Raw genomic sequence first — 25,966 nt, 5'->3', positions numbered from 1 at the left:
AGTGGCAGGGTGCCTGGAGCCTCCCCTGCCCCTTGCATTCTTAGGCGTCTGGGTGAGGAGGATATGGAACTTGGCGAGGAGGGCAGGTGGTTGGTTACACAATGGATGCATCAGGGTCTGTACTCTAGTTGCCTTTCCTGCAGCTCCACCAGATGCCTCATCATGCCCGTTTGCTCCCCCATTAACTTCAGCATCTCCTCCTGCGTGTTCCGATCATGCTCACTGTATGCTTTTCTGGCCTCTGCCACCGAATGCCTCCATGCATTCAGCTGTGCCCTCTCAGTGCGGGAGGATTGCATGAGCTCTGAAAACATGTAATCTCGAGTGTGTTTTTTTCCTCCTTCTAATTTGTGATACCTCGGGGATGGAGTTGATGTGGGGAGCATAGAAACATTTGCAGCTTGCGGGAGTGGCGGGGAAGGGAGAGTAGATTTTTAAGAAGATACATGTGTGAGAACAAAAGGGAGACTTTCACAGTGAATCAAGCAATTCACAGCAGACAGCACATGTTTTAGGTACAAGGTCGCATTTTGCCTTTTATATTGAGCGCCTGCCAGTATGGTGACACATCACACACTGCTGGGCAACAGAATTCAGTTTCCAGGCAGCCAGGGTAAGCCAAAGGGTATGTAGGATTGGCTTCTTCTGCGTTCATAACATGTAGGAATGGTTTCAAACTGCAGCGCCCTTTCCCGTAGCAACCAATGCTGGATGGGTTTGCCATTTAAAAGGAGGGGCTGCGGTTTTGGGGTGGATATGCAGCAGCACCGTACCACCCCTCCCCCCGGTGTGGCTATTGTCTGAGATGATCCCTTTTAGCCAAGCGCAAACAGCCCAGCATGACCAGGGTCCAGTGTGTTGGGGATCACCAAACAGATGGGATTATTGGTCCCTTACAAAAATTCCCCTATTTCAACCAGGTGACCATGAATGATATCCCTCTCCTGACACTGACATAGAAAGGTAAAGACCGAATGTTGCATGAGTGCGACCAAAACACCAGGACCATTCGCTGCCATGCTTTGTGCTGCAGTGATTCCAGACCACTTGCTACTGGCTTGGTAAAGTGTCCTACTGTGGAGGACGAAATGAGGCAGCCCTCCCCAGAAACCTTCTGCAAAGGTTTTCAGAGTACCTCCAGGAGAGCTTCATGGAGATGTCCCTGGAGGATTCCCTCTCCATCCACAGACAGGTTAACAGACTTTTCCAGTAGCCGTACTGGCTGCAAATGCCTCCCAATTGTTCAGGGCAAATCAAACATTAAAAACAATTTGTTAGCCCCTGTAGTGTTACAAATGTGCACTCACCAGAGGTGCCTTCTCTACCTTCAGGGTCCGTGAACAATACGCCCTGGGAGGGTATTGGCTTCAGGGTGAGGAAAAGGTCCTGGCTGCTTGGGCGAACGGATTCTCCGGTTGCCTGCTGCTCATTCTCCTCCTCCGTGTTGCATGAGGCTGCTACCTTGCGGGTGTCCATGGAGAGTGGTGGGGTACTAGTAGGGTTTCCCCCAGAATGGCATTCAGCTGGTCATAGAAGCGGCATGTCTGGGGCTCTGACCCAGAGCAACCGTTTGCCTCCTTTGTCTTTTGGTAGGCTTGCCTGATCTCCATAATTTTCATGTGGCACTGCTGTGTGTCCCTGGTATAGCCTGTGTCCACCATACTGTATGCGATTTTGGCATATATGTCAACATTTTTTCTGCTGGATAAGAGTTCTGCCTGACAGATTCTTCTCCCCATACAAAAAGCAATCAGATCCAGTGTCTCTCGTTCGCTCCATGCTGGAGCTTGTTTGGGACTGCATGGTCACCTGTTCTGCTGAGCTCACCACGCTGACCAAACAGGAAATGAAATTAAAAAGTTCCCAGTGCTTTTCATGTGTATCTGGCTAGTGCATTGGAGTTGAAAGTGCTGTCCAAAGTGGTCACATTGGAACACTCTGGGATAGTTCCTGGAGGCCGATACCATCGAATTGCACAGCTTTGCATCTACACTATCCCAAATTTTGATCCAGCACTACTCTGCTTGTCAGGGAGGAGTACAGCAGTCAATTTTAAGAGCTCTTTATGTCGGCAGAATGGGGTTGGTTGTGTAGACGCATTCATTTTAAAATTGACCTAACACGGCTAAATTTGACCTAACCTTGAAGTATAGACCAGGCCTATGTATTCAGTGTCAAACCCTTATATTTGATCGAGCTTCTTGTGTGCTGCCAAAGTATTCAGAGTCTAGAATGTTTGGCAGTTGGAAACCTTTCCATTAAAATGATTGGATGCTTTATCAGAATTATGTAAGTATTATGTGGAGATTAGCAGGGATCACTTGTTTCTGCTCTTGTTGATTACTTTAGTCTAGCTGTACAGAATCTCTCTTAAAACTTGTCAGCTCCAACACAGGGAGGGTTGGCGTCTGCTTACTTAAAGTTTGGCGGGGTGTGCATTTGTGTAGAAATACCAGGATAGTTGGGATTTTTATCTTTAAGAGGGCTAATTTTATTATGGGATTGTTTTAGTTATATGGTGTTCTCTGCCAGTGCAATCTCTCTGCACATCCGAGAGTAAGGCCTTGTCTACACTTGACAATTAAGTTGACCTATGTTAAGTTGATGTACAGCCACTGCAGTATTACTGTGTTTTTTTTCATTTACACAGTACCCTCCTGCTGCTGGTTGCGTGCATCCTCACCAGGAATGCTTGCACCAACTTAAGTGGGGCAGTGTAGGGGCTGACAGCTTGAGCTGTAATCCCTGCGTGGAGCTCATAGCTATGAGCATTGCTGCCAGGTGCTGACAGCCTGGGCTGTGGGCTCCATGTGGAGCTTCTTTGACAGGTGATGTAAGTAACGCAGTGTCTGCGCAGAGTCTACCCTAACCACATCTACCTAAGCGCTATGCCCCTCTTGGAGGTGGAGTTATTAGGTCGGTATAGTGGGGGACTTACATCGGTGAAAGGGTAGTGTAGACGCTAAAATTAGGTCAACGTAAACTGCCTTACATCAACCTAACTGTAGTGTAGACCTGGCCTAAATAAACAAAACAATCCTTTAAAACCACTTTAGTCTGTCTTGTCTTGTGTTTCTCCTCTGTGTCAGCCCCTAACTCACTTTCACTGCATAGATTCTTTTGTTACATCTTACTTGGTACACTATAAGTCTTTCCTGAGAAGTCTTTCCTTTCAACATTCTCTCTGGATAGTGCAAGCGAAAGGCAAAGCTATTCTTCAGTCCACCTACTTCACTCTCATTAGGTGAGTAATCTCTGAATGTAAGAGCACCCAGTATGCAGACACAAATAATTTCAGACTGGCTGAAAGAGCAGGTATTTTTTATTTCTATTGTATTACAGCACAGGAGGCCTAATTAGTTTTGAGGCCCTATTGTGCTACGTACTGCACATACACATAAGGCAAAATTGAGCGCACACGCTTTCTCGCCTCACTAGCTATTCCAGGCATGAATGGGACTCCTTACATACATTTATCCTTTTTATGCCTTTTTTTTTTTAATGACAAGACAACAGAATATTCTTGTTTATTTACCTAGTTACTTGTTGTTCCTGTCACCCTGCCCATGGTCCAGTTATCACTTATCTCCCCTAATATCCCTGACCTTCACACCCAAAACTGAAAGTCATACCAACATAGCACCTATTATGGACACACACCTTGGTCCATATATTGCCTTTGACCTGTGTAGCTTATTTCCATTTCTATATGGGAATAGTTAGGCTGATATAAACCACCTTTTATACCACTATTGCATCCACACTGGTGAAGTTGTGTCACATTAAGTGTTCCTGTGTAGTTATAATTAATGTGGTACAACTTCTCTGTGTGGAGAAGCCCAAAATTATTTTGCTACCTCCTGCTGCTTGAAGGGGAGACCTGAGACTTTTTAATATATAGCACGCTGCATTTACCTTTCTCACTGCATTTATTTCATTCTGGTCCACTTTATTTCCTGACCCACGTTTTTCTCTGTCTGACCTGGACATTTTAGTAAACTGAGTCCTTGGTCCTTTCATGAAAGGTCACTTTCTCTTATGTGCATGCATGGAGGGGGTGTTACCTTTTAAGTACCATTTCCTTTGTAAGATGAATGCAGAGAAGAGGTTTTAGAAAAGGTTAGGTCTTGTTGGCTTTATGCTTGAAATCCTGAATAATAATCACTCCCACTTAGTTTAAGACTAGTTCTGTTGTATCCAGGTAAGTACACTGTCTCGGAGATTTCATTTTCAATATCCTCCTGGTTGAACATTCAAATCAGTTACAAGAATGGGTGCCACATAAGAGATTTCATCCAATAGGTGACATTGTTCGTACACCTTATCAGCACAAGTTTTCCTTTGTGCTCTACATCTAATCCTTCGAAAACCAGCACATTTTTCCTTCGCTGTAACATTTTTTCATCTGTGTACTACCTCTTAGAAGTTGCCTTCTTTAATGAAATATATTAAGTAAATAACAGGAGGGAACAAATTTGATCAAATAATTAGAATATCAATGCAATGTTAAGATGGGCATTAGGATGAAAGTAACTTAATAGTAGATGGGAATTCATGTGAGTTAATGGATACTTACCAAAGTCTAAACCTTCCCTTCTTTGGTAATCTGTCTCGTTGCTGAGACTGCATAGAAGGAACATAAGAAAACTTGTAGCTATTTATCATGAGATAATGATTTATCAAAACTAAATTGGAAATCAATTTTAAGGTTTTTTTTTTTTTTTTTTTTTTTAAAGTGTACCACTTTACTAGAACTGCATTTCTGTTATTTGTAAGAATGGAAGTTGCAAAACCTGGGTTTTAAACAGTTGAGTAGATGTTGCAATGTAAATACAGTGACCTCAGATTGTCATCTCTCAAAGCTCAGTAACATTAAAGGGATGTTGCACTGTCTTTCTTCAAACTTGCTAAGAGGAATTTTTTTTGTGTCACTTATCTAAATGTTTAAAAACATGGAGGAAAAGACATATTTCAGTTGACAACTGTACAAGAGTGCTTTCCATGTAATACTTTAAAGTAAGCAGTATGTAAGTTCCAACCCAACACTTACATTATCAAGAAAAGTAACAGAACTATAGAAATGAACAAATGCCATCCAGCAATTTTTGTCAGTACAGTAGTCAAATGCAAGTTAATTTGTTTTAATACTAGATTTATCTACAACATTTTTTTTCAAGAATGTAATTTTCAATCCAAAGCATCAGAACCCTTTTAAGATCAGTTAAATTGGAATTCAGAAGGGCTGTTTTTGGTTTAACTATAATGTTGGTAACCAGACCTCACTTGTTAGTGTTTTGGCGTTGCCATCACCATCTGTCTTGCCTTCCTCATGGTGCTCTTCCTTTTCACACTACTTATTAAAAATAATTATTGCTCTTTCCCATTCAGCAATATGCAGTTAAAGCTTTCAGTGCTCAGAATCGATTGTCTTGTCATGGTGTCACCTTTGAATTGGGCACATACAAGCACAATAAACAATTATTTGCAACATAGCCAGAGACTTTCTTCACATACTCACAGTTAACGTAACAGAAAGATGCAAAATCAAGTGTGTCTTCCCCAGTTTGCATTAAGGGTATCTTTTCTGCTTTCAACACACTTTAATCAATAGGAGCAAATGACACATGTAGTTCCTTTTTTGTCTCATATAATATGGTTGGAACTTTGCTAAAAGTTAGGTGGCTAAGTGTTTACCACAGAAAACAAATGCTTCATTTTTTTCCCTACTGTGGTCCCCAGAGTTTTGTGTAATAAAGGCTGTCTTCTACGATGCCCTGGTCCCTCTCAAAGTCTGCCATTTTTGGACTTAACACATAAGGAAAGTAAATGCAGTTAAGTAAGTGTTGCAGATTGGCTACTTAGACTGTAAGCTCTTTGGGGGCAGGACTGACTTTTGAGAGTGCAAGGATTCCTCAGGTGAATTCCCAACTCCAAGGAAAGTGGTGTTTTATTAGACCTTTAATCAGCTATTTACAGTTTCTTACTAAATCTAAATAAGGCCAACAGTTGTTTGTTTCATCTTGAACTCTTAAAATGAAAGTGCTCATCCGGGACAAGTGTGTTGTTTCTTTCATACAGTTTGCCTGTGATTAACTTGTGAACGTGAGTGTGGGTTTCCTGTATAGAATTGAAAAAAATTAATATTATGCTGAAGTAACTTCACTTTGTGTCTTAAAAATCTTGACTTGTGGTTTTGGAGGGAGGGACCATATTGGAAATCTATGGTATTTTGTCCAATATGTCACATGTGACTTTTTAGTGGTAAAGCTGTGGCTCTTTTTTTCTTTATACCTGCTCACTTTCATAAACTCAGTGTCGTTACCAGGTGGAATTTCAACATTGCAGCTATTTGAGTGTTGTCAGTAGACATCTTCTGAATATCTTGAAATCATGTACTGATTTTTTCAGGCAACTAGGTCTCTAGCAGAACTATGTCATGTGGAGACAAAATTCACGGAGAAAATACTTGGTTTCGTTTTGGTTTTTTTCTGTGATGGTCAATGCCATAATATCTGAGCAATTTATCATCAGAGCAGTCCTGTGAGGTATGGAAGTCTTATCCTTAATTTACAGATTGTGAGTGGAAGTAGTGAGTGCCGTGTCCAAGAACACAGAGGAAATCTGTCAAAGCTGGGAGTAGTACCCAGCCTGAATCTCGATTCAGTGCTTTAACCACAAGATCTCCTACCTTGCCTTTCTTTCATGTTTAAATGAATTGTTTAATGATTTTGTTTTTAGAAATTAAACTGCGTAAATGAGCATACTGTTTTTATTGCTAATGTAACAATTTCCCCCCCACCCCACTCTCTCCCTTCTTTAGCGATGTGTGGTGCTGCGTTTTCTGAAGTTTTCCCCAAACCGCAATAAGGTAAGAGACAACACGTTCTTCTGACTTGTTACTGTTCACCCATTCTGTTAAGAAACTCTCCACTTCTATCCCATATTAATGCCCACTTTTATAACGGAGTCTGCTCTGGGGCCTATGCAATGAAGCTTTGGAGCCCACTGGGAAAAGCATTGTGCTGATTTGTTAATCTGGTGCTGCTCTTGGAAGTACAGGTTCAGTAGTAGACGCTCTGACAGGGAACTGTTAAGGGTTTTTTCAGTATAAGATACTTTAAAAAGCCCTAAGGAAGTGGGGTGGCGCTGTCAGTCAATTATAAATAGCTTCTACCCTGGCCTAGAGTTGAACAATTTAGTGGTAACCCACTCCATTAGCTATAAGACAAAATATTAATCTGACATGCCTTACAGTATCTGCAAGAGCTCATTCTTTTAGGGCTTGTCTACAGGAACACTTAATTACCTGGCACTGTCCTGCCGTGTACTGTAAACATGTACACACTAATGCTTTTTAGTGGGCTTTGATCTACCATGCTTTGAAACTGCTCAGTATGGGATTTTTAGTGTGGCTGCAAGGTTCACACAGATACTTACTGTGCAGTGGGCTAGTGTGGGGTACATTTACTTCCTGGCTAGTCATGAGCTAAGAGCTCTTGTAAACAAGAACTAAGTCTGCTCCGACTTAAGGAAACTAATGACAAGATGGATTATAAGCTTTTCAAGGCAAGGACTGAGTCCTTCTATGTGTTTATATACAGCCTCTTTCACAGTGGACTACCAAACATGACTAGGGCCCCGGATGCTACCACAGCATAAAATAATTGTAATTGCCTTTTTTGACCACCAGTTCTGATCCTATTCCTTACTTCAGAATTCTTCGCTCATTAATGCTTCTTGGAGAGTCATTGGAGGCTATTGCTCAAAATGTCTCAGATACTTTATTCTCAAGGTCAGAAGTATTACACTAGATATTATGTTATGCCTTGGGTTTTTTCCCCTATCATCACTAAAGACCTGCTGACATCTTATGAAAAAATTGTCAAAAAACTTCCTTTGTAGACAGTGCTGTTCATATGTCTGTTTTCTTCACCTTCCTTTTAATGCATAAAATCAGAATCTTTATTATTTAAATCAGCCATTCTTCCTTTTCACTTCTCACTTGAAATCATAACTACCTTGAGTTTTATATATCACACTAAGCCCTACTTGCATTACCAGTACAATAATTTTGTTATTCATCTGGCCTAGTTCCAGCAAATGCAGTTGAGCTCTGTCTACACAGCAACAAATGAGTTGAGCTAAAGAATAAGCTTTAGGAATAGATAAACATGTAAGTAACAAAGAACTTTTTTTAAATGAATTGATTTTAAAAAACAAACCAGATCCTAAATGTACACTTTATCTACTGCAGTCAGTCAGTCTCTTAGTCACAATTCTGGGATAACTGTTCCTTCTTGGCCTCCTTCAGGGCACCCTTATTCAGGTCTCAGGCCTCTAGCTCTCACCTCTTCAAGGCAGGAACTCATGCCCCTCTCCCTCCAGACTGAGGCTTTAGGCTGCAATTTTCTTGCAATTCATTGTGCTTATCACAGCAGGTGTGACTTTAGTCTAGTGCCTGCAGTTCTGCATGCTCTCAGGGGCTATGGCTGTGTCTACCTGTAGTCAGTCAGCCTTCACAAAACAAAATATATTTATTTAGTACAAAAGCATTACAGAGAAAACGTAAAATAATAAATGGTGTACACATGCTGTGACACGTAGCAGTTTCCTGCAATATCCTTGGGGGAGAAAACCTTACTGAATTAAGTTTAAGTATTTTCAAAGTCCATTGTACTAAATGTAAAGGTTATGCATTATTGTGGGATGGGATTATATGTAATCTCTCTACAGGGGAGATGGGATGTGAATCCCGGGAAGTGTTATGAATTCAGAGGACTGTATTGAACAATGTACCAGACAAGAATGGACTTCTGAGACAGTGTCAAGTGGTTTGTTCTGGGAATCTCTAGGGGCAAATTCCCCACCTCTGGTTATGCAAAAACCCAGCCCTTTAAAGGAATGCCCTGAGGAGAGAACCATTGTCTGGTGGTTACTTGGTCTTAGGGTCTCAAGATCAAAGGCCCAAGCTGTATAATGGAAAGACTAACCCATTGGTTGGGGTGTTACGAACTTGTAACAACAGAAAACCCATTTGGGGATTTGTAGGATTGATGCCTACCAGAGCCCTTGTTGGAGTTGGGGAGAGATCTCCAGGAAGCTTGGTAGTATGTGTGTAGGTTCTTTATCGTTTTTAAATGTTTTCTCAGTACTGGCTTAAGAATAAATGTCCTTGCTTATAAAGCGCTGTGTGCTAACTTGTTACTGTTGGCAGTTACAGCTGTTCATGGCTTTTGGAGAGAAAGCAAAGCACAGCTGCTTGGCCTGTTTAGGCAGTGTAGCTTGAGGAGAATATCATAATGCAGGCAGGGAACTGTGCATCCTGGGAAAATCCCTGGTCAGGAGTGGGACAGATGCAGATCTCTGCCCAAGAGAGGTGAGGCCTGAGGAACCTAAAGTGGGTGCCTTAGGTGGACTGTAGAGCGGGTATACATGTGTGGTTGCCCTGAACTGTGACACGCATGCTAAGCGTACCAGGTATTACCCATTGTCTGAATGGGATACTGGTATGCCTCTGTTCCTTGTTCCAGAGTTAGTCACCCTAAGTCAGCTCAGGCTGACCCTTTATACAGTTCCTAGTTATTTGTTTACTGGTCCTGCTGAACCCAGTTAAAAACAGTATATGCAGTTTCCCCAAAGGGGTAGTATGTCGATAGAATTGTTCACCTGTCTAGGGATTTGCGTTAGTTACCTCCAAGTGATTCCGGATTCCACAGGGGAAACACCTAGCAAGCCAGGAACAAAAACATGCCTTGATACAAAAATCTGATTATCTTATGTACCCATAGCGACTGGCACATCTCAATATAATAGTCTTGAAAGTTTCCATGCTTCTGAGGTCTCTCATCTGTCATATCTCCCCTGCTGGAAGATAGAGAAGTCAACCCCATGAATCCTTGACAAGTAACAATACAAGGTGAGAGGGGAAACTGAGTCATGCATATTCTTTCATAAAAATACATCAGAAGTTTACCAGTTTTCCACATTCATTAACTAGATTGCTTCCTATGTATCAGAGGCCCTACTTAAGATGCACCATGCTAATGATATAACAAATAGTAGGCAACAACTGACACTGATATAGGTCACTATTATGTGTCTAGTAGCTCCATGACCTCTGATATTTGGCTAGCTCTGAAAACAATATACTCTTATGTTAAAAGCAACGGAGCAAAATTATCTGCTACAGTGATTGGCACCTGGCCTGCTTAGTACTTGAAACTCCAAAAGCTATTTTATTCTATAGAATGTAATGAAAAGTTGTGCAAAAATTTGACTCTCAGAATTTTCTAATAACTGAAGTGAGCATGAAGCTGTGCATCATGTTTACTTGTGGCCCCAGTGAATAAATGTTCTGTTTCGAATTACGGGACAGAGCTGTCTTTGTCCCCATGGGCCTTATAAAGGAGCCGACATCTTTTGTTGTGGGATCAATTTTGTACATTACTGTCTCGTATCTAAGCCATCAAAAGTTAAACTGATTTTCCTGCTCTGTTTTTCATACAAGTACCCTTCACTAAATTCCACTTGGTTATCAATATGTTTGCAGTTGTTTCATCTGATTTTAGATACAGAATAGTTTAAAAGGTAAAATTTATTTCACTTCCCTGATTCAAAGCGGCTAGTTTGTTCCTTTCCCACACCTTGGAGAAGTATAATTGGATAGTTTAGGTGACCTTGATATACTTTTCAGCCATTACGTTGTGGTAATATGCTGTCAACATTATACAGAGAAAAACGTCAGGTCTTGCAGTCTCAACGGAGCTACCTAGTGACAGTCCTCTTCTTTTTGGTTTACCATGGTGTTTAAGACAAGTACTTCTAGAATGGCATCTCAACCTCTTGGGGGTGGGGATGGGGGGATGAGACTGTGACAGATCCAGACATTTGTACTGGTGCACCAACATAGAATGAAGTGAAGTGTGCCATCTCTAAACCGAAAAATGGACGTGCAGCCATTGCTGATGGCATCCCCTCAGAGCTGCTAAAATGTGTTATTGATCCTGTAGCAGAATCACTTCTGGCCATCTTTTGTCTGGTGTGGAGAACTGAATCCCTGCCTACCACCTGGAAGGACGGCGTTGTCATATCCACTCTATAAAGGCAAGGGACTGTGCAGCGAATGTAAGAGCTACAGGCCGATCACCTTGCTTTCCGTTCCAGGGAAGGTGTTTGCACCTGTTTTGCTGGCATGCCTGGAGCCTTCACGACATCAGAAATGTCATCCCCAACAGTCAGGCTCTATGAGGAACAGGTCCACATTAGATGCCATTCTGGTCCTTCGCTTGCTGTCGGAGATGCATCGTGAGTTCAGGAAGCCCCTGCATGTAGCATATGTTGATCTTAAGGCTGCATTTGATTCAGTAGACCATGTTGTGTTATGGAAGGCCTTAAAGGACGTAGGTGTCCCTACCACTCTGCTGGACTTGATTAGAGAGCTGCATAATGGAACCACTGCCCATGTACGTTGGGGGAACCGGATGTCAGCGCCTTTTAAATCAGTATCTGGTTTTAGGCAGGGTTGCGTTTTGGCTCCTGCACTCTTTTTTGTCAGGCAGTGGATTTTATAATGCAGCATTCTGTCAGGTCCATAGGCCTTGAGATCGGTGATCTCTCACTCACAGACCTTGACTACACTGATGACGTTCTTTTAGTACAGAGCCCTGACAGGTTTCATGAGGCACTCGAGCATATGGAGGGGGAGTCAACTAAGAATGGTCTCAATGTTTCATGGTCAAAGACAAAACTGCAAAATCTAGGACCAGGTCCGCCTGTGACTCCAATCACTTTGAACAACGAAACCATCAAATCAGTTTCCAGCTTTTGCCATTAGGGTTCTATACTTACCAGCTTCTCTAATTCTCACATGGAGGTTCTCCATCAAATTGGCATTGCAGCCTCTGCCATGGACTGTTTCCAGTGGATATAGAATCAACGTCGTCTTAGTATGATAACCAAGTTCAGGATTTATTCGACCTGTACCCTTCCCATACTGTTGTACGGGTGCGAAACATGGACGCTACACCATGCATACTGGACAAAGCTGAAGGCTTTCCACACAAAATGTCAACGTCATATATTGGGCATAAAGTGGAATGACTTCATCTGTAATGCAGATGTTTATGGTCATTCGGATTTACAGACTACTGGGGCCATTGTCCGCAGGCGGCACCTTATGCTTTTTGGACATGTCGCAAGGATGCCACAAGACGTTCCAGCAAACGCCATTCTCCAGGTGGCTTCTAACATTCGGGATAAAATTCCACCAACCTAGGGGTGGAGGTGGCCCAGCGGCAGACCCCACTATTACATGGGTTCATTAAGTCTGTTCCGATGTTGGATTTTCAGGCCGTCAAGCTTTCGCAGTTGAACAGGAACGGACCAAATGGCAAACAATTGCTACAGCCGACTGTTTGGCTAAGCGTAGAAGAAGAAAAAGAATGCTGTCCCAGTTTATCACACAATACTCAGTTTGCTGCTTTGTTTCTAAGCCATAAGGGGGTAATTTGCATAATACAAATAGTCCTGAAGCTGACGGTAATATGCAGATATTAAAACAAACCAACAAAAAACCCTTATTGGATTATGTGCAGACTGGCCAGGTAGCCAAGAAGAAGCTCATGTTTTTAATCTTTATATTGAGTGACCCTCCTGTTGGAGGCATTCAGCACTCAATCTTACAAATATTACACTTAAACAAAAAAAAATAAAAGATCTCCTCTTAAAATTGCTGCTGATGTCCTAATAATTACTTGTATGGAAAACTAACTTTGTCTTTCATTTTCTACCCTTTTTCCATTGTTTGTTTTTGGTTAGTCAGACAATACTCTTGTCAGCAGCTTCCTTTCATTGGTCCTTTTATAGTCAAACCTGCAGTGTTGGCAGAAAGTTTATTGCTGCTTTAAAATTCACATGGAGACCATACGCTGCTCTTACCTCACCCCTTCTCCTCTGCACATCCCGAACAGTGGGTTTTTTACCCACGAAAGCTTATGCCCAAATAAATCTGTTAGTCTTTAAGGTGTCACAGGAGGGATAGTGTGCATCATCTGTGCAAACACTGCTGTAGCATGTTATGGAATTGAGTTCTGAAGTGGAGCTGATTTGCGCTGGTTTCAGCATTCCATATTTTGGCTGACAGGCACTGTGATTGTCAGACTGTGGTTTGAAAATCCTTTTTGTATTTTAAATAGGATATTATATAATTTTAATGTTATGACATCCTATTCATATTTAGAAATGACTAGTTTTTCTTGGAACAGAACTGAAGACTTAATATTTGACCCTGGAGGAGTTGTTTATCAACTTGAAGACCAAAGCTGTGTACCCAGCTGAGAAACCATGACTTTAGAAGCCCAGTAATTTGACAGCCATGGAAGTTGAGAGACAGAAAAGGCCTTCTAGTTCATTTGTCTGCAATGGAGGATTGCTTTGTAGGTATAATCTGTCATAAACCTCTAAGCACAGAAATGTGGCCTCACCTAATGCAAAAGAATTTAAAAAGAGAGTGCTGGAACAAAGGGTCTTCTTACACAGGTGGGGAGGAATATGGCTGCCTTTAGGCAGCCTGTTTTCAGTCCTGCCAGCATGGTATCCTGCTGAGATTTGTTGCCTGCTAACCAACTTTTTTTTTTTTTTTGGGGGGGGGGGGGGAAGGAGAGCGGGTTCATGAGTCAAGAAACAAGAAATCAATTATAATCTATTGAGAGGTCATTGTTTAGTACTGAATATTCAATATTGGCTTCTGGTTTAGGTACATTTCAAGCAAAACAGAGAATATTCCTTTCCTTAACCTTTCCCAAGGCTCACTTGAGCCTCCACAAAAGATCCTAAGGGAGAGCCAGCCTCACAGTTGGAAAAAAACAAAACACTAGGGGTAATGCTACTTGAGTTAATTAAATAAGACAAATTTTAATTTTTCTAGAATGACAAAAATGCCATCTAAACACTTGCTTCTTTCTCTTCCTACTTGTTTATATAATAGTTTATTATATAATCTTTTTTTCATATTGGTAATCCCTATTGGTTAATGGAAATCATACTATGCTAATACAGATAAGTAAGCTCAGGCTACGTCTACACTACAGAGCTTTGTCAACGAAAATTATGCCACTTTAATTAAACCTCTGTCTATGCTCCTTGTGTCGGCAGAGCACATCCACACTAGCAGCTCTAGAATTGACACAGAGCAGTGCACTGTGGGTAGCCACCCCATTGTACAACTGGCCACAAAGTGTTTTGGGAAGGGTTTGTAATGCCTCATGGGGCAGGTAGTGTCACATGATGCAGGTTTCTCAATCCTATCGTTCCATGGGCATCCTACTAGATCGCCAGCTGCTTTTCAACGGAAGTGTTTGGGGAGGTGGGAGGGAAAGTGTGTGACGGGCAGTGTGTGTGTGGGAGACACAGTGTGTGTTGGAGAGTATATCGGCATGCTGTGTCTAAGTTCAGACAGCAGCCTGAGCAATCAATCCCAAGGCAGGGGAAGAGGTACCCTCCCTCCCCCAAGTTCCCTGTAAGCTGTGCAACAGCCTATTTAGCACTGCACAGGCACACAGGGAACCCACCCGGGTGGGGACCTGCCACAGCCGGGGGAGGGGCGCCCCTGCCCCCAACTCAGCCTGTGGCCTGTACCTGCTTCAGCCAGATCAGGCCTGGCTCCAGAGGGACACCTGTCCTACTGGGGCCAGAGGAGGGGTGCCTATCCTGCAGCCCCAGAACTCCCGCAGCAGGGAGAAGCACCTTTCCCCGCCAGCCCAGGTGCTGCTACTGGGGGAGAGTGCTGGGGGGAGTCCTCTCTCCCGACTGTAGCCCCAGAGCACCCTGCACCCCAAATCCCTCATCCCCAGAGCCCTCAGCCCTGAGTCCCTCATCCCTGGCCCCACACTAGAGCCCACATCCAGAGCCTTCACACCTCTGCACCCCAACCCTCTGCCCCAGCCCGAGCCCCTCATCCCTGGCCGAACTCCTCAGCCCTACCCCCACCACATGAATTTTGTTATGTGCACCAATATGAAAGTGATATAATAGAATCATAGAATATCAGGGTTGGAAGGGACCTCAGGAGGTTATCTAGTCCAACCCCCTGCTCAAAGCAGGACCAATCCCCAACTAAATCATCCCAGCCAGGGCTTTGTCAAGCCTGACCTTAAAAACTTCTAAGGAAGGAGATTCTACTACCTCCCTAGGTAACGCATTCCAGTGTTTCACCACCCTCCTAGTGAAGAAGTTTTTCCTAATATCCAACCTAAACCTCCCCCACTGCAACTTGAGACCATTACTCCTTGTCCTGTCCTCTTCTACCACTGAGAATAGTCTAGAACCATCCTCTCTGGAACCACCTCTCAGGTAGTTGAAAGCAGCTATCAGATCCCCTCTCATTCTTCTCTTCCGCAGACTAAACAATCCCAGTTCCCTCAGCCTCTCCTTATAACTCATGTGTTCCAGACCCCTAATCATTTTTGTTGCCCTTTGCTGGACTCTCTCCAATTTATCCACATCCTTCTTGTAGTGTGGGGCCCAAAACTGGACACAGTACTCCAGATGAGGCCTCACCAATGTCGAATAGAGGGGAACGATCACGTCTCTCGATCTGCTCGCTATGCCCCTACTTATACATCCCAAAATGCCATTGGCCTTCTTGGCAACAAGGGCACACTGCTGACTCATATCCAGCTTCTCGTCCACTGTCACCCCTAGGTCCTTTTCCGCAGAACTGCTGCCTAGCCATTCGGTCCCTAGTCTGTAGCTGTGCATTGGGTTCTTCCGTCCTAAGTGCAGGACCCTGCACTTATCCTTATTGAACCTCATCAGATTTCTTTTGGCCCAATCCTCCAATTTGTCTAGGTCCCTCTGTATCCTATCCCTGCCCTCCAGCGTATCAACCACTCCTCCCAGTTTAGTATCATCCGCAAATTTGCTGAGAGTGCAATCCACACCATTCTCCAGATCATTTATGAAGATATTGAACAAAACCGGCCCCAGGACCGACCCCTGGTGCACTCCCCTTGACACCGGCTGCCAACTAGACATGGAGCCATTGATCACTACCCGTTGAGCCCGACAATCTAGCCAACTGTCTACCCACCTTATAGTGCATTCATCTAGCCCGTACTTCTGTCACACATCACCTTCATATTGGTGCAGGTAACAAAATTCATTCCGCACATGCATGGGGAATAATTAGAGGGAACACTATACTCCCCCTCTCCACATCAGCCCCCAACTCTGTTACAGCACAGCAGTCCCCCTCAGCTCTCCGCATCTGCAGCCCACTCTGCCTGCCACTGTGTTCCTAGTGCCTGGGAGAGCAGGATTCCACATTAATGGTTCTGTGATTCCCTTAGAGTTCTCCCACAGCCTCCGCAGATACCGGGAGCAGCATCCTCAGCAGCTCTGTGAGCTCTCCATGCTGAAGAATGTCATAGCTTTCTGGAGTTTTGAAAGGGGAGGGGTGCATGCCTACAGGGCAGCCAAGTTCAAAACAGTGAGCAGAGTGGTCGTAGTGGGGATTGTGGGACACTGGGGGAGGTCAGTAACGGCGACATAATGAACGGCAGTGTCTACACTGATGTTTTAACTTCGATGCGAAAAACTCTATGCGTCTTGTTGAGGTGGTTTTATTTTGCCACCAAAAGCAGCTTTGTAGTGTATGCACCCCTACTGTTTTGTTGGCAAAACGCAGTGTAGATGAGGCCCCGTATTTGTGTAGTCCATATACGTTAGTTATTCGTTAAGAAGTTTCATTGTGGAAAAACTAATCTGACTAGGTAAACAGTATTAAATCGTACAGTTTGTGTCATCTGTAGAACTGTACATGGGTAAAGGCCTTTTAGTTTTTGCTTCAGAAGTGCTGAAAGCTCTCCCAAAGCTAGGATTCTCAGACCGTTTTGAGATATAAAATTAAACATATTATAGATGACATGTTAATTCACACTTCACGTTGCATAAAGAAATGCACCAGCTACAGTATCTGATTAATCAGTTGAATAATTCACCCCACTTATTGGCCTGAGAACTAAGTTTACCAGACCTAATTGAAAAATACCTATATCACTACAGCCCTAACAGTCATGCACCCTTCAGTTTAAAAAAAAAAAAAAATACACAGCTGTGCACTGTTTATATAATCTGTTTATGTAACATGTTTTTAGTCTGTTTCAGATTTAATACATTTCTGTATCTGTTTTCTTCTCTCTCTGATGGTATAGTCCCTTTTATTCTTTTCTCTTACTTTCCTTACTATGTGTTCTCTACCTTCTATTTGCTGTTGTCCCTCAGATTTTTCACTCTTCTCTCTTCCACATCAGTGTAAAAATCCCCCTTTCTCCTCTGTTCTTACTCACAGCCACTCAGATACTTGCTCATCAATTTACTCCCACCCTCTTATACATAGGGTTTAAAACCCACAGAAGACTAAACTACAATAAGGGGGCACATTGTCTAGGGGCAACAACTAGGTAAAAGTCAGGTAAAATTAAAGGCTGCTCTCATTCTCAACCCCTCTCTCTGCGGGTAGGAAGGAATATAATCTCCCTGTTTAACCACCATAGATCCTCCTGGCTGCTGCAAGCGTGGCAGTGACAGTAGAGAGGGGTTTTGGCTAATCCACTATTTCACTGTCTCCTTTTTTCAATCCTTTCATTATCTGCCTTTACTGCTTTTGCTCAGAAATTTCCTGAACATAAGTAGAGGGAAACTGATCTGATTCTTGAAAGTTTTACTGCTACCCATAAGATTTCAGATAGCAGCAGTGAAATGGATCATAGTACTATTTATGTCAATATGCAGTTTTTACCAAAGCTGTGAGCAACAGCACAGGCACTTGTGCAGCTTGTCTGCAGACTCAACAAGGCATTGCTGTGTGAATTTCCACTTGCTTCGTGTTCGGAAAATTATATTTGCAACTGTAAGGGCTAGAAACTTACTTTAATTTCAGTGACAGCTTTAGGATCTCCAGAAGTTGATGGCACTTGCCCCCAATTATTTGGAAATTTTCTAAGACAAGTGAATATTTCAGGTGCTGTATATTATTATTATTATTGCATGCATTCACTTATGACCATGTACTATTCTTTCTTTTTCAGGCACCAGAGGAAATCTTACGCCACCTGCAAAACATAGTAGACTTCGGAAAACACGTCATGAAACAGTTTTTTGGGGAGAAATATGTTCATTATGGGGTAATCATTTTATCCTTTAACTTGTATAGTTTAAGTGCTTATCCATTAGAAACATTCTATAGGTGATTTTGCTTGATGCAAAGTATGCAGACCTTTTTGTGCGTGTTGTCCATATGAGATGCACAGCTTTGACCAGAGCTCGTGGTCTGCACTGTCTCCATATTCTTCATTGTGATCAGATCATTAGATTTTGCCCAATGGACTGAGCCATTGAAGATTATCAGTTTGGAAGTGTTGGAGGTAGTGGTTGGTGGGGGTGGGAGTGAAAGCTTCCATGCCTCTAAATTTGGAAGACTCCGCCATCTGTGGCGGCTGTGTACTGTTTTGCCACAGATTTGGTGGCGGGGAGAGAAGAGATCTGGTTTATAGCTGTTGTCCTGGATTACAGGGCAATGAGGGGGCTCTTGTTTCCTGGTGGGCCAGGTCAAGGTGGCTTCTTGAGACCTCAGACATGAGTAAGACACACAGGAGAGATTTGTGAAGAAAATCAAACCTCTCATGCTGGAATGTTGGTTTTTATGGCATAGAAGTTACATCCATGAGTTTTTATGGTACCAGACTCAATCTGGTGCTACCTGCTTTCATTGATTTTTTTTTTTTTTTTTTTAATACTGTGTCATGAATTACTGGGACTGTGGCACATCCAACTCACTGAAATGAGTCAGGGTTCCTGTGGAAAAAATATCATACGATCATATGTGAAAAATGTGGGAGACAGCTGTATCTTGAACGAATAGTGTGTATGTCTTTTTCTATATGATTACTATCATGCTCTCTGCTACACTGGGAGCAAAGAGTTAACTCAGTCCTGGGAGGTTTTACGCATTACTAGGAAACCAACCTGTGACTTGAATTCTGTTGTTGGTGCTCATAAAATGGCTTTTTTGTGAAGTGGGGGGCACTGTCTTTGGGTCAAACTGAGAGGCAGGGGTGCAGTCTGCCTCACTGGCAGTCCAAATTCCTGAGGCATGAGGGGCCGACCTAAAATTGCAAGAAAAATGTAGGTTTTAGTAAGATAACATCTATAGGCATTTTGATTTAATCGTTTCCCTCTTTGTTTCTATGGTTAAATAAACAATAGTTTGTTTTGAGCAAACTGGTTACTGCATTTTCATATTGATCACAAATGCTGAGGGGAAGTCTACCACAGTGGCCACGACCCAACTGGGCCCGCTGAAGACATGGCTGGTGAGGAGGGGTGCTGTGAGCTTGCAACATAGTCTAAAAGTGGGGAGAATTAGAGGGATTGCACTGTAAGAGAAGTACAGGCCCATCCCTTGGAAAGGGTGCCCATAGGGTGACTGAGTGAGGGATTGGTGACCATGCACCCTGTGTTCACACCCAAAACACTATTGTAATAATCTTGTATAAAATATGCTGTGTGATGTATCGTTTGAAAACTAGTAACTCACTGGTCAATAATATCATGGTGAAATTCATGTAGCAACATTACATGTAAAGTTATGAACATAAGCTGAAGTTATGACCTGAAATGTGTTTATCAGACAAGTCTGGGGAAGAGGCAAACCAGTTTCTCGAAGACAAAGGACAAGGCAACGCCTCTAGCCAGGTGTCATGAAAGTTGATTGGCAATCACTTTCAAATGGCCATTCTTTGGCAGCAAAGGAGGGAAGGAACAGATAGCTTTGCATTTTAACAAACAGCAGCATGGAACCTCAAGAGCCCATGTCTCCATCCTCACTGCTGGAAGGAACTATATCTAGGGGTAACTCTCAGGAAAATGCATTTCAGAGTGTAACTGGACTATAAATGAGAGGGGTAAAAACACCCCAGGTATGTTATCTTTCACTCTCACTTTTTCACTTGAGAAGGCAAAGGAAATAGCCCTTTGGGGGCTGATCCTGACTTAAAAAATTTGGTCAGCAGTGTTGCTGGGAACCTGTGGTAAGAATTTTTACCTTGAACCAAGCCTAGTTTGTTTCATTACTAGTTTTATCTTCCTTTCTCTAGTAACCATTTCTGACTTCAATGATTTATACTTGTACTCACTTAAAATCTACCTTTGTAGTTAAATAAACTTGTTTTATTCTTTAATCAAAACTAATCCAGTATTGTTTAAACTGAACTGTTTTAGTTGAAGTAGCAAACTGTTGTACATTGACCCCTTACAGGGGCTACGGACCTCTAATAACTGAACTGCCCTGGAGAGGGCTGGACAGTGCAGAACACACGCTTTTGGGGAAAATCCTGGACTAGCAGCATGTTGGGGGTCGCCCTGAAAGTAGTAACCAAGGTTGGTGGAAGCTAATGTGAGTGGAGTATGGCTGGCAGACGGCAGCTATACACAGACACTCAGGGTGTTACCTGCAGGCTGGAATGCTGTTTGAGAGTGGCACAGGTGGGAGCTACAGCAGCAAAGCATTGTGCGGCACCCAGGGTTGCAGGGCAGGGGGTGACACAACCCCTCACTAGTCTGGATTGCATCCCAGAATGTCATAGGGTCAAAGGTACAGCTTGCCCTGAACTATAACATCATGTAATTAAAGACTATCATAGTGCACATGTAAAAAGGAGACTAAGGCAACATTAATTCTGGCATTTCCTAACTTTGGAGTGTTTGACGTTGCAACCTAAATCCCATTATTTTAATGTAGCTTTGTTGTATTTAATGTCATACAGATTACAGGTCACAAACATTTTAATAGTTGCATCTTAACTACCTTATTGGGACCGCTTTTTTTTTTTGTTCTGCATATAAAGTCTTAGTTATCATGAGCTTGAAAATGCAAAGCTTAGAAGGACCAATTTAAAATGTCTAAACATATTAAATAGCCTTTCTAGACACAAAATGACACAATTTTAATGTCTCTCATGACCTTCTGGAGCTAGAAGTGGAGGCTGAATGTCCCATTCTGAAGGGAGAAAGCTCCCATTTCTATCCTGCTAGGGTTATGAGTTCTGTTGTTGGTGCATAGGTAAATAATATCCTTTCTGGACCTTGACACAACTTTTGTTGTCAGGAAATTCTATATTTGAGGACAGGGGAAGGTAAAAACATTTTCTGTTAAGTTGATTTAAAAAATAAATAAATCTGAAATTGCTTAGAATAAGTTCCAGGGTAAGAGTAGTAGTAGTAGGGGGGAAAGTTTAGGTGAGATAGGATAGTGTTGTGATTAAGATACTTGACTGAGATTCAGGAGATATGGGATAATTTGTCAGTTGGCTATAGATGAACTTAGTGTCCTTGAGCAATGCACTTAATCTTGCTGCACCTCAGTTCACCATCTGTAAAATGTGGATAATACTTCCTACCTTACTAGGCTATAATGAGGATAAATTTATTACCTTTTGCAAGGTGCTTAGATAGTACAGTGACTGGGACCATAAAAATACCAAGATGGAAAAGAATATGATAAAACGACTTAAGACCTGATTCTTCAGTTAAGTCACCTGGATATCATCTGTATGCCCTGGTCTACACTAGGACTTTAGGTCGAATTTAGCAGCGTTAAATGGATGTAAAGCTGCACCCATCCACACGATGAAGCCCTTTTAGTTCGACTTAAAGGGGTCTTAAAATCGATTTCCGTACTCCACCCCTGACAAGTGGATTAGCGCTTAAATCAGCCTTGCCGGGTCGAATTTGGGGTACTGTGGACACAATTCGACGGTATTGGCCTCCGGGAGCTATCCCAGAGTGCTCTATTGTGACTGCTCTGGACAGCACTCTCAACTCAGACAGGAAAAGAACTGCGAACTTTTGAATCTCATTTCCTGTTTGGCCAGCGTGGCAAGCTGCAGGTGACCATGCAGAGCTCATCAACAGAGGTGACCGTGATGGAATCCCAGAATCGCAGAAGAGCTCCAGCATGGACTGAACGGGAGGTACGGGATCTGATCACTGTATGGGGAGAGGAATCCGTGCTATCAGAACTCCGTTCCAATTTTCGAAATGCCAAAACCTTTGTCAAAATCTCCCAGGGCATGAAGGACAGAGGCCATAACAGGGATCCGAAGCAGTGCCGCGTGAAACTTAAGGAGCTGAGGCAAGCCTACCAGAAAACCAGAGAGGCAAACAGCCGCACCGGGTGAGAGCCCCAAACATGCCGCTTCTATGATGAGCTGCATACCATTTTAGGGGGTTCAGCCACCACTACCCCAGCCATGTTGTTTGACTCCTTCAATGGAGATGGAGGCAACACGGAAGCAGGTTTTGGGGACGAAGAAGATGATGATGAGGAGGAGGAGGTTGTAGATAGCTCACAGCAAGCAAGCGGAGAAACCGGTTTTCCCGACAGCCAGGAACTGTTTCTCACCCTGGACCTGGAGCCAGTACCCCCCAAACCCACCCAAGGCTGCCTCCTGGACCCGGCAGGCGGAGAAGGGACCTCCGGTCAGTGTACCTTTAAAAATACTATACATGGTTTAAAAGCAAGCATGTGAAAGGATTAATTTGCAGCAGACAGTGCAGAAGGACGGCATGCCATCCACATCTCTTGCCTGCCGACAGAAGATGATACAGTACGACTGCTAGCAATCCGTATCACCTGCCTGCTCACCACAAGACGGTTCAATAGGACTGACTGCAGGACTAAAGAGAATGACCTGGTCAAGTCACTCCAAATTTAGTCCCTGCGCCCATGTCTGCCCAGGTGCTCCTGGCCGATGTGGCCAGGTGCTCCTGGCCGATGTGGCCAGGTGCTCCTGGCCGATGTGGCCAGGTGCTCCTGGCCGATGTGGCCAGGTGCTCCTGGCCGATGTGGCCAGGTGCTCCTGGCCGATGTGGCCAGGTGCTCCTGGCCGATGTGGCCAGGTGCTCCTGGCCGATGTGGCCAGGTGCTCCTGGCCGATGTGGCCAGGTGCTCCTGGCCGATGTGGCCAGGTGCTCCTGGCCGATGTGGCCAGGAGCACCTCGGACATGACGATGACGGCTACCAGTCATATTGCACCGTCTGCTGCCAGAAGGCAATGGGTTGCTGCTACTGTGTAGCAATGCAGTACCACGTCTGCCAGCACCCAGGAGACATAGGGTGACGGTTACCTGAGCAGGCTCCATGCTTGCTGTGGCATGGCGTCTGCACAGGTAACTCAGGAAAAAAGACACGAAATGATTGTCTGCCCTTGCTTTCACGGAGGGAGGGAGGGAGGGAACGGGGGCCTGACGATATGTACCCAGAACCACCCGCAACAATGTTTTAGCCCCATCAGGCATTGGGATCTCAACCCAGAATTCCAATGGGCAGCGGAGACTGCGGGAACTGTGGGATAGCTACCCACAGTGCAACACTCCGGAAGTCAACACTTGCCTCGGTACTGTGGAAGCACTCCACTGAGTTAATGAACTTAATGCACTTAGAGCATTTTCTGTGGGGACACACACACTTGAATATATAAAACTGATTTCTAAAAAACCGACTTCTATAAATTCGACCTTATTCCGTAGTGTAGACATACCCTATGTAAGGAGGGCATGGGGAGGAGGGGAAAGGGGGGGAGAATGGCATTGTCAACTTTATCTATGTTTATATGGATATAAATTTAGAAAAAATTGACTTTAGACATCACTATTGTTCCACTGGCAGCTTTATGCCTTAGATAAATTTAGGAGGAACTAGAACTACGTGGTTTTTTGGCTCTGTCTTGTGAGTAAGCTGCTCAGTTTTGTAAAATAAAAGCTCAGTGGAGCTTGCAGTATAAATAGGGCACTAGATTTGCTTTTTATTCTGCAGTAAAATCTTGGGTTTAATTAAAAAAGGCAAATTTGGAATATATCTATTGAACAACAAAACAAAAAGTTCTAAAACATTTAACACAGCTAGGACACAACAGGGACTGAAAGCTGTTGGGTTCTCTCATACCACATATAGCTAAATCAACTCCACAATGGGGGCTGGCTTCTGAACACTGGTTACATGATTAATACTGTATTTTGGCTTTTATTTAACTCCGCCCACTCCTCAAGTCTACCTTTAATAGAGTGCAGTCTTTTTTGGTATGGAAGAAGAGACACACATGTAGTAAACCCTAAATCTAAATTGCCAAATTAGGGAAAATGTATTTGAAACTTTATGTGGAATTACAATTCAAGTGGACTTTGCAAATGGTTTTAACTCAACCATTTCACTAAAATAAGAGAATATTACATTGAGATAATGCACAACCTCGAAATTATAGCCACCGATAGAAGAGAATTAGAGTAGCGCACGAACCAGGAGTCTGGTGGCACCTTAAAGAGTAACAGATTTATTTAATTTTTAAGGTGCCAGCGGACTCCTCATTGTTTTTGTGGATGCAGGCTAACACGGCTACCCTTCTGATACTTACTAGCACAAGGTGAGAGATGTCCCTGTTGGTGCTCCACTTCAGGTCAAAGTGCATCCCAGCGCCTTCGTTCGGAGATTTCTACTGCAGTATCCCTACAGGCTGTGCACTCGCTGTGCCTGCCTCTTGAGCTGTTAGTGTTCTAATAGCGCGTGCACAATGTGGACTCCTCAGTTTCTTCTCTACTGTTCCTGGCTAGAGACGGAGTTCAGCCGTGCTCTTTGAGACTAGCAAGTTAGTTTGTTTCTCAGTTTAGTTAGTTTCAGTCATTAGAATTACTACTTGGATAAGTTACATTAGCTGTTACTTCTATTTCTTTTAAAAAAACAAAAACAAAAAAAAACCTCCGCAGTTTCCGACATGCCTGGTTCCCGAGGCTTCAAGAGATGCACCTCCTGTAAAGATGCCATCCCCATCTTGGACGGCCATTCACAGTGCGTACGCTGTTTGGGGGAGTCTCAAGTACTCCAAAAATGCGTCCACTGTAACTAATTGAAAGCGCGGGTCCACAAGGACAGGGAGCTTAGGCTTAAAATGCTGCTCCTGGAAAACTCCCTCAGACCTACCTCTGACCCTGGCCAGCAAACCTCTGTGACACCCTCCAGAGGCAAAGGAAAAGCCAAAAAATGGCCAGCTTCCTCTCCCCTCAGGAGTCGTTCCTTGGGGAAGAAGTTAAAACCAGCTCTCCAGTCTCCGCTGACTCCAGCTCTGTGGCTCAGCACCTTTCACGTGGCAGGCACCTCAGGCACCGACCGTGAGTCGGCTGCCCCACTACATGGTGCTGAGGCGCAGGGCTTCCAGTTGCCTGCCTCCTTCAGCTCTCCTACGGCCACCTTTGCTAGTATGGCGCCGACAGCACAAGCGGCGGGTGCGGCACGATCCTTTGATCTTGCGGCACTGCTTTTACACTGAGCCTCCTGAGGTCTTCTGCCTCCCTTGCAGTGCCTACCTCAGGGGCTTCTACTCTGGTGAGCCAGCTTCTGCCCCCAGGACAACCTTCGGTGCGCCAGCAGACTCTGCCTTCACCAGCTACACTAGCACCAACTCCTGGTCACTCAGCTCCACAGCAGCTTTTACAGCCAGAGGGTTTAAGGGTGTCCCGTGCTCCTGACTCTACTTTTCTCAGCACCAACCTGTCACCGAGACCTTTAGCACCCTACCTTCAGTACTCCCCTACCACTTCAAGCCCCTCTAGTGAAGTGTGGGAGGAAGAGGAAGAGGAATACAATGACCAGATGTTTTCCTCTCAATACTCTCCCCAGAGTCAGTTATCTACAACTGGGAGACATATTACAGCATGAGCTCCATATCCTCAAGGCTGTCCACACTGGTATGGCAATCCCTGGATGGGACCACCTATGCTCCGCCCGGAGCAATGGCCACCCTGGGGTCCATGGACCTACACCGCACAACACTCAGGTCTTCTGCAGGGTGGCCGGAGGAAAGCTGTCAGACCCTCCCCACTGCCTGCTTACACTGAAACCCAGATAAGACCTGAAGTG

The 25,966-nt window shown here is 43.8% G+C and overlaps 1 protein-coding gene across 10 annotated transcripts in view; it reads left to right on the top strand.

The window, feature by feature from the left end:
• Positions 1–25,966, top strand: part of IPPK (inositol-pentakisphosphate 2-kinase) — a 102,042-nt gene that overhangs the window by 33,511 nt on the left and 42,565 nt on the right. For 2 of the 10 annotated variants that reach the window (XM_073352357.1, XM_073352354.1), the window contains exons 2-5: positions 6,821–6,868; positions 9,789–9,916; positions 13,263–13,433; positions 18,087–18,182. The exons of 1 other annotated variant lie outside the window; for it this stretch is intronic. In XM_073352357.1, coding sequence (XP_073208458.1) covers positions 13,373–13,433; positions 18,087–18,182 — 157 coding nt within the window. In that variant the 5' untranslated portion in view covers positions 6,821–6,868; positions 9,789–9,916; positions 13,263–13,372. Of the gene's footprint in view, positions 1–6,820; positions 6,869–8,091; positions 8,174–9,788; positions 9,917–13,262; positions 13,438–18,086; positions 18,183–18,221; positions 20,437–25,966 lie in introns of those variants that run through there. 7 more of the 10 variants (XM_073352358.1, XM_073352359.1, XM_073352355.1 and 4 more) reach the window with 6 other exon arrangements.

Source organism: Lepidochelys kempii, chromosome 7 (genome assembly GCF_965140265.1).
Source record: "Lepidochelys kempii isolate rLepKem1 chromosome 7, rLepKem1.hap2, whole genome shotgun sequence".
Taxonomy (NCBI): Eukaryota; Metazoa; Chordata; order Testudines; family Cheloniidae; genus Lepidochelys; species Lepidochelys kempii.
The sequence above is the reverse complement of the archived record's forward strand: the minus strand, read 5'-3'. Positions and strand labels throughout refer to the sequence as shown.